This window comes from Monopterus albus, unplaced genomic scaffold (assembly GCF_001952655.1).
Source record: "Monopterus albus unplaced genomic scaffold, M_albus_1.0 scaffold316.1, whole genome shotgun sequence".
In the NCBI taxonomy this organism is placed as follows: Eukaryota; Metazoa; Chordata; class Actinopteri; order Synbranchiformes; family Synbranchidae; genus Monopterus; species Monopterus albus.
In genome coordinates, this window is record NW_018128196.1 from 276,979 (window position 1) to 291,259 (window position 14,281).

Here is a 14,281-nt window from a genome sequence, read left to right on the forward strand (position 1 = left end):
AGACACAATGCTCTGTGTCCTCCTGCACATGTCAGAGGTCAGGGCTTCCTGTTGTTTTGTTTAGCCCCTGTATTGACACAAGTGCCATAATAAGACCATTAAAGCATTTTAGTAACATCTCAGCAGCTGATAAACATTTTTACTGTGTTGTAGATCCTAATTATAGAAAAAATACTGCAGTGACATACAGTATCTTTATTTATTTATTTTTTTAAATATGCTTATTTTTTTAAGCTGAGTTACTCTTGTTGACAAGAAGTAATCCTATCTGATCGGCTCAACTCCAGGTCAGTGCTGATCCCAGTTCAGTTAACTGGTGACCAGCTGAGTCTAACTGTCTGACTGGAACTCTTTCTCAGTATTAATGTTAATACATTCAGAGGAGGCAGCTGTAGCGGAGACACAGCATGGCGATGGCAAACAGAACTGGCTCCATTATGTGAAAAGAAATTCTTTGAATATTTGTTGTGTGTGTGCTGAGAAGTGGAGGAGGGCGACTGAATGCTGCTGCAGACTGGAGTTTACACAGCAGTCCAACCAAGTTGAAGTTGACATCAGACCTGGTAGTTTATGTGCCTCATGTTTTTTGTCCACTGCCCTTATATCGGCGAGGCCAAACAACAGAGCCAGCTCTTAGGGAAACACAGTGCGGGTGAACAGCAGCACAACCTGCAGCCTCCACGGTGACCACACAGGTGAAGCACAAGCTCAACATCATCACCTTCATGAAGGAGGGTTTACTTCAGTACTGTTGGATTAGACTGTAAAAATGGACGATGTGTCACCACCTCCCTCCACTACCAAATAGGTCAGAATGATCTGTACTACAAACAGCTTCTGGGGACGAGCGACTCACGGCGGCTTCACTTCTTGGAGCTGTCACGTCATCCGCCTCTATATGCACTCACTGGCCACTTTATTAGGTACACCTGTACAACTGTAATCACTTCAATGCAACACGTCCGCCTTAACATCTGTGTTTAAGAAGTTCAGTTATGGTTATTATTGAGGTCATAGTTAAAGGTGGTGTTGTACTCGACTACATTATATTCAGAGGTGTCTCTATATTTTTTGTCCCCCCCCCAGCCCCACACGACAGGGTCAGAATATTAGAACCATCTGAGGAAGAACAGGATGAGTATGATATATATATTTTTTGTGAGCTTTGCTCTGTCTTGTCAGAGTGAGATCTCCACCCCGTCCCGCCAAAGTCTGATACAAAGGTTTCTTTGAGCAGCAGACTGTGTGCTGTGTCAGGTGTGTCTGCTCAGAGTTCAACAAGTGTCGGCCTCAGACATTCCCAGCATTCCTCACGCTGCTTTCTGATGACATCACACCCTCCCATTCATCCTTCCTTTTCTGAATGCAGCCCTGCACTGTTTACGGACAGAGCGGCGGGTGTTAGAGCGCCGCCCACGTTCAGCAGTGTGACTGCACTTAGGGTCAGAGGTCAGGCACAGACAGGTGGGTTCTCAGCCAAGAGCAAAGTCAGTGTGTTAGACCCAGTCATCTAGAAATGGTTTGCAGATTGTATTTGAAACACAGACGGCAGCATAGTATTTTTCTGTTCTGTGTGTATAGTTTGGCTGCAGCGTAACATTGGTCTGTTTCAGCTGCAGCTGTAGTGAACAAGCTGTGGAGAGGAGGCTCGCCACTCAGACAGAAGAAGTGGTCAGAACGTGCCAGGAACATGCTCCAGGTTTTCTTCATGCTTGGTGTTTTTCTTACACCTGCATTTGCATATGAATACTTTAGAGCAGCAGAGTCTGAGACGACATCTTCACGTGTGTTGATTTTAGACTAATGGTCTAAAAGTCAAAGATATTCAGTTCACTGTGATGGGAAATCTTCCCACTAATGAGGTTGACGCCAGAGAATCGATGGCACATCTGCCTGAGAAATGGCTGGAACTGCTCATTGAGAGATGTTTCTCCAGCTGCATGTAGGCAAATGTGCACAGGGTTTGTTATCAGAAAAGTTTTATGCATGCATGTGCACTTTGTAAAATGTTAACTTTCTGTCCTTCTTGTCAAACCTGGTCCCATTTTTAAATAACTGATTAATCAGCTGTAATTTCAGCTTCATTTTAAAAAATCACAGCCCTCTCTTGTGCTGGTGCAGAGGCTCCATGTGGCGTCACCTGCATTGACCAATCACAAGTGCCCTTACCTGTATATGACTGTAGCATGAATAGTGTAGAAACTTTGTGTTTTCACCTGGACTTGTAATGCCCCTTTGTGCTGTCACGTCTCTGCTCCGGTGATAGCCAAGGTCGGAGGCTCTGTGTTTTGGGGTTGTCCGTCTGTCCCATTCTTGTCATCATATCTCAGAAAGGCCTTGAGGGAATTTCTTTAAATTTGGCACAACCTGAGCTGATTAGGTTTTGGGGGTCAAAGGTCAGTGATCTCACATCTGTTCCATTCCTGTGAATTTGTCTGGTTGGTGGAGGCTGTAATTCTAGTTTTAAAGTGGTCTAAAAGCTGAACTCAAACCTCACATTTATGATGTTGTCTGGTAAATAACTTTAAAAGACTCCCTCACTGCCATGCAGCTGGAGCTCTGAGTCTGGTGGGATTTTTAAGGTCAGAGTAAACAGGCTGGAAGAATCCCATAGTGTCTTGGTAGAAGTTTACTGCACTCGTACTGACACTAAACTTGTGGTTATTCCTTTAAATTCTGAGCGCTTCTGTGGTTTAAAGGTGTTTTAGCAGAAACACTGAGAGCAAACTGATGGAGGGCTTTCTCCACCTTGTGTTGTTGCAGATGGGATGTGATACCTGATAACTACCTCTGAGCTTTGCCCGTTTCTTTTCTCGCAAGTATTTTTAGCTGTGTTTTCCCATGAGTCTTTCTGAGGAGCTCGACAACAGCAAACAGACACATGAGTCATGTTCGTGGCAGTCGGGGACGCTCAGCTCCTGGATGAAAATGAATCAGAAGCCTCCAGAAATGCACACTTTATTAACTGAAATCAGTCCAGGAATTAGTCTCAGCCGGTTTGCTGCAGACACACAGTGCAGGGCAGCAGTGACTCACAACACACTGTTATTAGATCTGAAAATCCATCAGACCCTGAGAGATGCCAGGGTTTGGTGACTAAAAACAACTAATACTGTTTTATATTTAAGCACATCATTTATGAGTTGTGACCAATGTACTGTGGCTTCAGAAAGTATTCAGACCCCTTCAGCTTGATCCCAGAGGTCTACGGAGAGCTCCCTGTACTTCATGCTGAGGTTTTATCCTGACATGCAGTGGGACCTTGTATGCACACAGGCGTGTGTCTCTCTAACATCAACAACATGTTGTGACCTCCTGTATGTAGCCCTCAGCTCCAAGCCCATTGGTTCCAGTGACGTGCGGTGAGGTTGACAGCTGGTGAGGCACTGACTTTTTTACAGTCAGATTTACAAATATAAATTGTCTGTTAATTGTCTCATATCAGCATTCTTCACACAAACTGGACCCGTATTTAATTTGAGGTTAAAATTTATTCCAATTGAGCTTATTTCTAACTAGAAATAATAAAAGTTTATGGTCTTACCTTTACTTGTACACGACATCCATTTGTCAGCTGGTATGTATTACAAACCCCTTTACCGTTCGAATCCAATATTAAAACAAATGTTTTTAATAAAGAAGATCCTTCTGGACAAAAATGTCCAGACTGTCAAAAATGTTTTGATTGAAAGTCCAGATTTGCGAATTTTCTCATCTTGGAAATGTAATCTTCCATTTTGATAAGGCGGATTGTAAAGGAAATAAACAAGCACGAAGAAGATATTGTAGGTAGCGCAAGAATCTGTGGGCTCACTAGCGCCCTCTGCCTTGAGGCAGGCGTACTGTTTGCCTCACCGAGTAACTGTTTTACTGGGTTTTATGGTTAATCTACGAGCCTAAACACGTTACAGAACTACATTTTATACATTATCCAGATTATGGCAAGGCAGAGCATATAATCAGAGTGTTTGAAAGCATTTTATTTGCGATATATAGAGGGACAGCGACACACTATTTGCATCGCATACAGTTTGTGAGGATTACACGATCCACCGAGAGGCACAGCAAAGTGCTGCCTCATCGCGCATCTCCTCCATGTATTTGAACGGGACATACGAAAGTCTGCTATTCTTTATTGAAAAAAAATCCTTCAACATCGGATTCGAACAGCAAAAGGGCCTACAACACACACCAGCCGACAAATATTAACATTTATTATATTTTATGGTTAACTTTTTTTTTGTTTTCAAGATTGACAGGGGGGGCTCTGCCTCCTCTGACCGCACGTCACTGATTGGTTCCTACTGGAAAGTAGCACGAGACCAAACCTAAGATGAAATGTTCACAGATTCAGAACTCCTGGATCAAGAAGTCATAGTGGAATGGTGTTTAAACTGTAAGGCTGAGAGACAGCTGATTTTCATCAAAATGAGACTGTTGTGCTGCGGCCGTCTACAGCCTCCTTTGCTATCAGACACGTTTTTCCAAACTTAGCGTTGTGGTAGAACCAACAGAGGACCAGTAATACCTTAATTGATTTTGGTAACACTAGATAACCCTAAGAGTAGAGCTACAAACCAACACCCCGCCACCCCACCTGCGAATAGTCGATGATGACTCCTAGCAAACCTCAGAAGCCCAGAACTTGCCATTCTAGATGGACCTAATGTTCAGTGCATTACTCAGCCAAACTTCAGGTGCTGCTCTCAGACACTGCTTCTCATCAGTCTGATCAATATTTATTAATTTTACATGTTGGAATGGTGACACTCCCTCCTTTTCTTGGACCGAGTGCAGCAGAAGTGTAACACAGCTGTACATTAAGGGCACATCCCAATTCCCTTAACTGCATCTACATGCACTAAGTTGTCTTTGCCTGATGCCAAGAAAGCAGAGTCGAGGAAACGGGTTTATGCAGACATGAGATGTCCTTTCCTCCAGTCCTTCATCTGAAACTTCTAATCACCGACTGAATTCTGACAAAGGGGCGTGTCAGTCCATAAAACACTTCTACAAAGGATGTCCTCACTCCTGGCTCCCCCAGAAGCCTCCTCGTTCCTCAGAGCAGGAATAAGAGCTCTGGGACGTTCTTCAAGATGGTGGACTGGAACGACATCTTGATCGAGCAAGGATGGGGAGGGAGGAATGATCAAATAAGAGAATTGGGATGTACCAATAGTTTGTTCAGACACTGGCTGCATCTCAAATCTATTTCTTATATATACTGTACATAGAAGTTCCAGGATAAATTCAGAGAGGAGCTTCCTGCATCTGATCTATCAGAACCATTAAAAACCACATTGAAAGGATTTTGGACTTTGTGAATTAGAATTGAATCAGGATGCCAGAGCTGGTATCCAGTAGTAACGATGACAACAGACATAGTCAGTAGCACTCTTACCAATAGCACCAGTCTTACCAGTGTTTCAATGGGGTGTACAGGAAAACTGGTATACTAGCACCAACCTGGAACCGTTTCAGGAACAGCAGTGGCTCCCAGGAGTCGAGGCTGGTTTCCAGTCTGGTGAATGTCTTTGTTCTCTGAAAACCTTTGCTGGGTATTTGTTACCAGTGTTCGACATGTTGACACCTGATGATAATTAAAGTCGAGTTTTGTTGCAGCTCTGATGTGATGCTTGTGTGTGATTTGGCTGAACAGCACACACGCAGTTAACAGCTGAAGCCCCCAGAGCTGTGTCCTATATCAGTCGACTGAAGGGAAACTTATTTAGTAATTATCCTCCGAGCGTGGCGATAAATGCAGCTCTGGAGGATGAGAAGAAGAGAGAGAGAGGCAGCTGCAGAGACAGAGGAGTGTCTGCGAGGAAGACGAGCACAGAGAGAAAGCAGAGCAGTGCAGTTGGAGGGATTGATTGAATAAATGCAGTAAAGCCACAGTGCTCTGAGAGAGAGAGGGTGATAGAGAGAGGGTTAGAATTACTGCTGAGTAGAGAGAGAGGGAACAGGGCAGAGATGGGAGAGGAGGGACCAGGAGGAGGAGGAGGAGGAAGGAAGATGCGGAGCTGAGGAGGGAGAGGCAGGTCAGGGGGGACGCCAAAGTCGAGGATGTTTACGGGACAAAGACGGATATTTGCAGGTTAACCTCATTGGCTGACAGGTGGCGGCTGCCTCGGCCAATCCCGTCTGACTCTGTGTGTCCTCTCCTCAGATGATGGGGAACAGCTGCGATCGAGGTACCATCTTCCGTCTCTCTGTCTCTCTCTCTCTGTTTCTGTCCGTGTCAAGTGATTGACCTGTTATACCTGACTTCCTGCGGCATGTTGCCTCAACTTTGTCTCAGCAGCGAAGGACACGCCGGGGTGGGTGGTATAGGGGGTGTGCATGGAACTTTGTCCCCCCCGGCTTCTTGCAGCGCTGCTTGCGTGCAGCGTGCTTCCTCCTGCAGCTGGAATTTGATCCAGCACTTTGCAAAGAGCTGATGAGTGTTGGCTGCTGCTGCATGCTGCGTTCACTGTGGCTCCGTTACAGTCGACTCCATGTTTCCTATGGCAGAAAGCTGCACGTTGCTCTCTGTTTCATCCCATTTAAACATCAAGTCAGGTCCACATGTTCCCTGTAGCTGCTGGTTTAGTAACGAGCTGAAAACTGTTGACTCTCCACTGAGAGACGACTGATACCGGTGTTGTGCCAGTGTTTAGCAGCCAAACTTGGATTTGAATGAGTCATTGATTTGCCCGCTTCAGTCTGAACAGGATTGATTCAGGATCCTCTAGCAGCTGTTTGTCCATGTCTCCAAACTCCTGAAAGAGAACAATTGAAAGCTTTGATTGGAAAGTAAAACAATGTACTTTTGCATTATAAACACAGTTAAATTTTTTATTTGTATAAGAAATTCTGCACTTTGTCATTTTTTTTAACAGCTACCTTAAACTGACTTCAGAGGCAAGGTGCCAGCAAGGGTCCATTAAGCTTAGGAGTGAAGTGACTGGAGGTGTGATGCATAATTAAAACCATCTAGCGACCCCTGTTGTATCTTTGTGGACAGTGTTGCAAATCAGTGACCTGGATTTAGGGCCACAACTGATGATTGTTTTATTATCTGTCAATTTGCCGATCCTATTTCTTGATCAGTTGATGAATCATTACTTGTTAGAATTCCCCACACCCCCAGGTGATTTCTGCTCTTGTTGACCTTTGTCCATCCAACAGTTCAGGACCCAAAGATGCTCACTTTGACAGTCATCAGATGCTGCTGTTGAAGTCATTGGAACGGGGTTTGGGGGACTAGTTGGCGACCTAACCAGTCACATGCTAGCTCTCAGCAGCCACAGCAGCTTGCTGCCGGCCAGTTAACGGCCTCTCCGATCAGTCAGAGGTCCACACTGTGTGGACTGCCTGCTACTGGTTAATGGCAAAGTTTCTTTTCCTTTATTTAAACAGGCCTGGCAGAGATAAAATCTTTTTTTCCAAGAGAGACTCTGCGTAAACTCACAGTTCGAACAAACTGATTTGTGTTCTTCTCTGGGAGTGGCAGCGCTGATCCAGAGACTGCACTGAATTGAAGTTATCTGACCGTTACTTGGCCTGAATGGACCTTGACTGTTTTATTGTGCTGTTGTAGGTGCAGTAGCCGAGTTACTCGCTGTTGCTAAACATGATGATTAATGTGAAAAATGTTTACTCTTGTTTTGTATGCATATCAGAACACAAGCCTATTCGTGTGTAGGTCTTTGAACTTGTTAGACAAATGGGCTAACCCTCAAGCCAGATAGTGCCGGTCTCTGCTCACAGGAGTTACTGATGTTTGATAAGAAGCAACATTTACATTGTCAGAGAGGGTGAACGGTGCTGTCTGCAGCTAGTTGAAGACACAGAAGCCAGCTGCCATTAAACAAACACACCACCTGTCCCTGTCCAGGCATCCTCCACATCCTCCACTGTGTCTGTCTCATGCCCTCTGTCCGTCTGGTTTGGTCTGGAGCTCCCCGGCTGGTGATGAGGATGGCTGCACAGATGAGGAAGAGGCTGTTTGGGTTTAACTTGCTGTCTTTGTGCGTCTGTCTGCAGAAGTGTCATCGGAGCGGTCCCCGAGGAGGAGGAGTATCTCAGGTTTGGGGAATTCGGAGAAGAGCGGCACCGCCGACAATCCAAACTCTTCACCCTTTAAAGTGCCGGTGAGTAACGCACAAGGCAGGTGTCCCTATCAACATTGAAAAGGTTTGTTTTTATTTATTGTTGATTTTACAGGGACAAATAGAGAACATCGTCGCAGACAGGCAGTGCGTTCAGGGCGTCTAGTTGGAGCTGCAGCCTCGTCCCTGGTTAGGCTTTGAAATCATTGTTAAACAATCCAAACAATTAGAAAAATAAATAAAACAGATCAGGACAAAATTCACCAACCCTTCACATACAGATGTCCACATGTGCATACACTGTACACATCATGTCAACGGCGACAAAACTGTGTGATGGTGCCTGTGCCCTCATAGGTCCAGTGTGTGTGATCCAGCACTTGAAAGTTGTTCAGTGTTCATGTCTTTGTTGTTGATGTTTAAAGGATGCAGCCGGTGATTTTCTCAGTTTGTGTTAGTTTGCACAAATCCCATCCAGAGTAACTTAGAACTGGCTATGGGAGCCTCTCCCTAACTAGGGAGCCCCATTCTTGGTTGTTCATCAGCAGCCTCTGACAGAGACATGATCAGATGTGAGCGTTCCACTTCACAGTCAAGCACTGCCTCACTGAAAAGTAATGGTCAGATGGAGTTTGGGCTCTGCAGTCAGTAAGAGAGTGATGCTGTGTAATTCATGTTAGACACAGAGTCACTGTGCATTTACACAGGATTAGATTTTAACTCAATTAAAGCAACATCAGTATAATTGATCATCTAGCGATTGGACCAGGAGCACCAGACTCATGATGCTCGTAACCAGATTAACGCACGATTGGATATGAGTAAGCATGTGGAGCTAAACCCGCAGGCAGCTGGCGTGCGGCCGCATGTGGTGTTCCCAGTCAGTCGTCTGGTGTCTCCAAACATTTCATCTTCAGCTGCCAGGAGTCCAAACATGACTCGGCTTCTCTCTCAAGTGTTGTGATGGATATTTCACAGCTTATAGAGGTCGTCTACAGCAGTGTGCTCACGCCATCTGCTGCAGTGTGAGGGAGCTGGAAGAGCGCAGTGTGCTGGTCTTAGATTGTGGATGAAAAAGTATCAGGCAGAATTTATGGAAGCACATTGCATTCACCAAAGGAAAAAAATGGAGAACCTTATCTTGTAATTATGAAATGATGCAGTTATAACACTGCAGAACTTGCTTGAAAATCATCAGATTTTTATGAATTCTTTAGTATCAGAGCAATTTCATGATGGTTGTCAGCACATGCAATTGTGCAGAGTAAAGGTGAACTGTTTAACTAATTCAGCACACTTAGTGTTGCAAAATATACAATAAACAAATATAGACGGGCCTCAAAGTCGCTGCCTACAGTGTAACTATGGGCCTATACATGCACTGAGCAGGAGCTGGAAAGCTTCAAAATCTGCTTGAGAAACACTGAGTCTTTAAGATTTCTTCAGTAAACTATTTACATAATTCTGAGAGCACATCCAACACTAGACTAGGTAGCAAAACTAACTGCCAATAGCTGACTCAACGTACTTAGTGTCCCAAAATGTAAACAAATAGGCCTGTAGCCCTGCTAAATACAGCACCCACATTGTAACACACTGTATCCATGGCAACATTACGCAGCCTGTAGCCTACTTCCCGTTTCTTGTTGCAGATTATGTCTGCTCACATGACTATTAACATTTAATGCTTTGCCATAATTAGGAGATCTATAATATTGTAAAAGCCTGTTATTGCTGCTGTTCAAGAAGGCAGAGGCATTTATAGGCTGATTTAACTGTCTGGATCCAGTGTCCTAGATCCTACAGACTACTGGTCCATCTATAATGAATATGAGCTGAAATATCCATTTTTCAAAAAACTTATTGCATTGTATTTTGTCAGATGTCACATTAAACAGTAAAAGTTCATTCATGTGCACAGATCATAGTTTTACAAGAAACACCTTATTAAGCTAGTGTTGCCATAGATATGAGTTACCGTGGGCTGCAGCTTGGACCCGTTTTTATCCTATATTTTAGCCTTTGTTTACATTTTGGAACACTAAGTACGCTGAATTAACAGTTCAGTTTTCCTATGCACTATTGGAGGTTTTGACAACTATCACTGAATTACTTTGATACTAAAGAATGATAATTTGATTTTCAGGCACATTCTGCAGCTTTCCAACTAAGAAAAAGATCTTGTAGTTCTGAGATATTTTCTCATAATTATGAGATACCATCCTCCCAATTTATTTTCTTTGGTGAATGCAATGCGCTTCTATAAGAATCATCACGTCCTTCATGAAGCTGATGAGACAAACTCAGTACAGATTCACCTGTTTGCAACGTTTTTGTTCACAAGCCTAAAAATACAATTCTTAAAATAAATCCTTGAACCTTTTTTGAGTTCAGTTGTGATCTCTGCATTTTCTGAAAGGAAACTCTTCAGAGTTTATTTTAAGAAAAGCAGAATTAGGCCCCGTTCAGTCAGGATTAACATCACATGGGGAATGAAATCTTATCGTCCTGGATGGGATTTTAATCCTGGTGACACGCCAGTCTGTAAAAAAGACATGGGGATTACTGCACACTAAGCTTCCACAGTTTATTTATGTAACTGACATTTTGAAGTCAGGTCTCAGTCCTGATTTTGTCTTTTTCTTTTTTTTTTTTGCACTACCTTACCATGGCCAGGGCCTAGTATTCAGTGTCTGCTCACCACACTACTCTTCTTGTGACACACATGGACATTCACACTCAGGAAGACAAAAGTCTCCCCAGAAGGTGGATTAGAGTCCAAACTCCTCAGAGTCCTAACGGAGGAAAATGTGACCACACAGACATGAAACACACGATCTGATTCGGTGTGATGTCCACTTCCTGAGGATCTCGTCATCCCTGAAGTCCCCACAGAACAAACCTCCATAAACCCCCATAGAAACCAGAGGAGGAGAAACTACAGAACCTGCCTGAGAATCCTCCTGTTTCTGTTTCCTTCAGTGTCACGGTGATGCAGTGACACGGAGACGCTGCACACAGCAGCTGCCACTGCTCATTCTGCTGCTGCTGGTTAATGCAGGCTAAACACACAGGGCTCAGAGAGAACAGCAGCACCTATTTACCTGTCCAGGGTAGCTGACATTACAACATATCGATGAGCACTTAACAGGGCCTTGTTCTCCTGATGACCTTTATTATCTCCATTATCATGTTGGCTCCCACACGGGTCTCTTGTGGTCATTGTGGCTGTAATTATTACTGAGGCGGGGCTGTGCCTCACACTCTGGCTGAGATTAAAATCACTGAGCAGAGCAGGTATCAGCCATAAAATTTTGCTGCAGCTTGAGCTTCAAAGCTGCACTGTAACTTCTTGTCTTTGTGTTGAAGCTTCACAGGCAGCTCTCAGGTGACAGAGTATTTTTAACATCCCACAGTTTCTTCTGACTGATTCTTCTACAGTAAATACAAGCATGCTGGGAGTTCAGCCTAGGAGTCACTGGTAAAGTGATGACAGGAACATGAGTACCTGCAGCAGTCAGTGCTGTTCACGGGTCCATGGAGATGTGATCAATAACTGATGGAGGCGTGTGCTGAGCGCTGCAGCCTGTGGAGGTGTTTTGGATGTTTCCCTCCCTCTGCAGTGTCACAGTCTCTGGCAGGATGGATCTGTTTTCTGATGTGTTAATTGGAGCCAATGAGCCGGGAGGGAATTTGTGGGGGAGGACAGGAGGGTGAGGAGGGGGGAGACAGATATGTGTTGGATGATATTTATATCTCAGGAAATGAGGCCGCTCACTCCCTCCGCTCTGCTCTGCTTTTATTGTCTCGGAGGATGTGGCAGGTGAGGACGAGCCTAATGGTTTGATCAGAGCCAGTCATGTGACCAGCCCAGGCTGCTCTCACATGGCTGGCTGTCGTGATGAGCACAGACTGCCTGCTGCGTTCAGTCGTATTCATCCATCAGGTGTGATGATGGCACTCAGAGAGGTGAGTCCTCAGGCCAATGTTTGACCTGCAGGAGGCTCCGTGGCTCAAACCACTGTCATGGTCATCAGTGTGGGTTCTGGAAAACTCTTCAACAAAGCTGGTGACACAAGAAGATTCAACTTTCATTTCTTCACTACATCTACAGTGATTGGTTAACAGTCGGTGTCAGTGATTCGTAAATTAAATACTCTGCCTCTTTGTGCCATTGGTTACAAAATAAAACTGCTGATTTTGTTTTTTTGTTTCCCCACCAACCTCGTCCAGAGACCAGCAGCCCCAGTGAACATGGTGTCCTCACCGTAATATGTGTGAGTCCAGACCCTGGTCCACCTTATCGCTCTGTGCCATAGACCTCCACTGTTGTCCACCAGCTATTAGACCCCCCCACCCCCCAAGTGAGCCACACCGCTGCACTGGGGGGCAGGTTTCCTCCTCAGGAAACATGGGAGGCCGTCTGTTTCCAACACACAGCTCTAACATGTTGCTCTGTGCAGCGTGAGGAGCTGGTGCAGCAGTGTGATCAGAGCAGAGACTAGCGACTCTGTATAAAGTCAGATCTGTTCTCAGCCTGTGGAGCTGTTTGTTGGAAACAGACGGGCCTCATGTGCTTCCTGAGGGCTAATTGTGTCAGCCAGTTCAGCGGCGTGGCTCACTGGGGTGGGTTGTCACTGGCACACCAAAAGAACCACTGTGTAATGAGCAGCTTTCAGTGTAACATCCTCAGTTTTATCCCCGCAGTGAATGTCTGGACCTGCAGAAGGTGTAACCTCAGTGAAGGTGCGTTAGCGGTTTCACAGCAGCAGTTACTTCCTCCTCCTCAGTCAGTGTTTACACTGGTGGACGGCCTTACTGCTGCCATTACACTCCTGAGGACAGGAGGAGGAAGAATCACCCTCCTCTTCCTCCACCACAAACTGGTTTCTCCCCCATACACCAGTTGAAGACCTATCTGTTAAATGATCTTTCTCTCTGCTGGTGCCCTGTTTGACTCCTCAGTGACTGACTCTGGTGTCCTGTCTGTTTTGTTCCTCAGGGGTTTTTCAGTAAACGTCTCAAAGGCTCCATCAAGAGGACGAAGAGCCAGACCAAACTAGACAGGAACGCCAGCTTCAGACTGCCCTCGCTCCGGCCTGCTGAGCCCGACAGGTAGCTGCTCTTCTCCTTTTGAAACTCATCAGGTAACTGGCTGATTTACTGTGTGTGAGATGCCTGGCCCGTCGGACAGCTGCTGGTGGACTGATGGAGGCCCCGGCTGGTGGTGAGACAGTGAAGGGACTTCAGTTTATTCAGGAAGGTTTTAAACTGTCACATATTTTTTGTTGCTCTTTTTTTTCTTGGTTTGTGAGTGCGGGGTCAGTGGTCTTTGAATATTTGTCATATAGTTCCCAACGAATGTCGAATAGCATTTAAGCTTGAGATGCCCATCCCTACTGGACGTCATCATCCATTCTGCTGCATATCCAGGTCCTGCTCATGTTCATTGTCATTACCCATTATTGTTCTCCACAGCTGGGAAGAGCTAAAAATGTGGTACAATATTAAGTCTTGTCTCCAGCGGTTTAACTTTCAGTGTTTGGCCAGTGTGAAGGCAAGTTTGTTGGCATCACATTCAGTGTGGTGTTAGCTCTGTTTTGTCTTCTCTCATTCTTTGATCAGATGGTTTCTGAATTAATTCTAAAATTTCGCTGTACGTGTTACAGTGACAGTAAAGGATTATCTTATCTAAACCAGGAAAATGAAGGGTTTATGACGAAGTCAGTGTATGGAGATATTTTCATGCATGGACCACAGAACTAATGGGTGGAAAACATTTATGATGCTGGTTAGAATGCAGACGTAGCTGACAGCTCAGACCTGTGGTCAGGGCCTTGGCCTGTGTGAAGGTGGTGGATGACTTGCAGTGAACCTGTTCAGGCCAGACATCTCACAGGTTATCTGAGTTTAATCTGTTTGACCGTTTCAGACTGATGGCTTTGGATGGGAAACATGTCACCTTATTATGTGTAAGAGAGTGTGTGTTTCTGAGCTGTGAAAGTGAAGCACAACATGCAGTGTGAGTTTGTTTGCTGTATGTTGTTCAGCTGTGCAGCTCTCTAATGTTAAAGCTTAATTTCCTGTCCTGGTTCGGCTTCGTCTGTCTTCCCTCCGGTGATGAAGCTTTGTCTCTGTGTGTCTGAGTCACCAATGTTGTGACTCTCAGATATCACTTAGGATTTAAT

General features: G+C 45.0%; 1 protein-coding gene across 1 annotated transcript in view; it reads left to right on the forward strand.

Moving 5' to 3' along the window:
* The window catches only part of rasal2 (RAS protein activator like 2), a 53,640-nt gene that overhangs the window by 19,702 nt on the left and 19,657 nt on the right, over positions 1–14,281 (forward strand). The window contains 2 exon segments of the mRNA XM_020623905.1: positions 8,029–8,135; positions 13,096–13,208. Of these exon segments, the coding sequence (XP_020479561.1) occupies positions 8,029–8,135; positions 13,096–13,208 (220 nt within the window).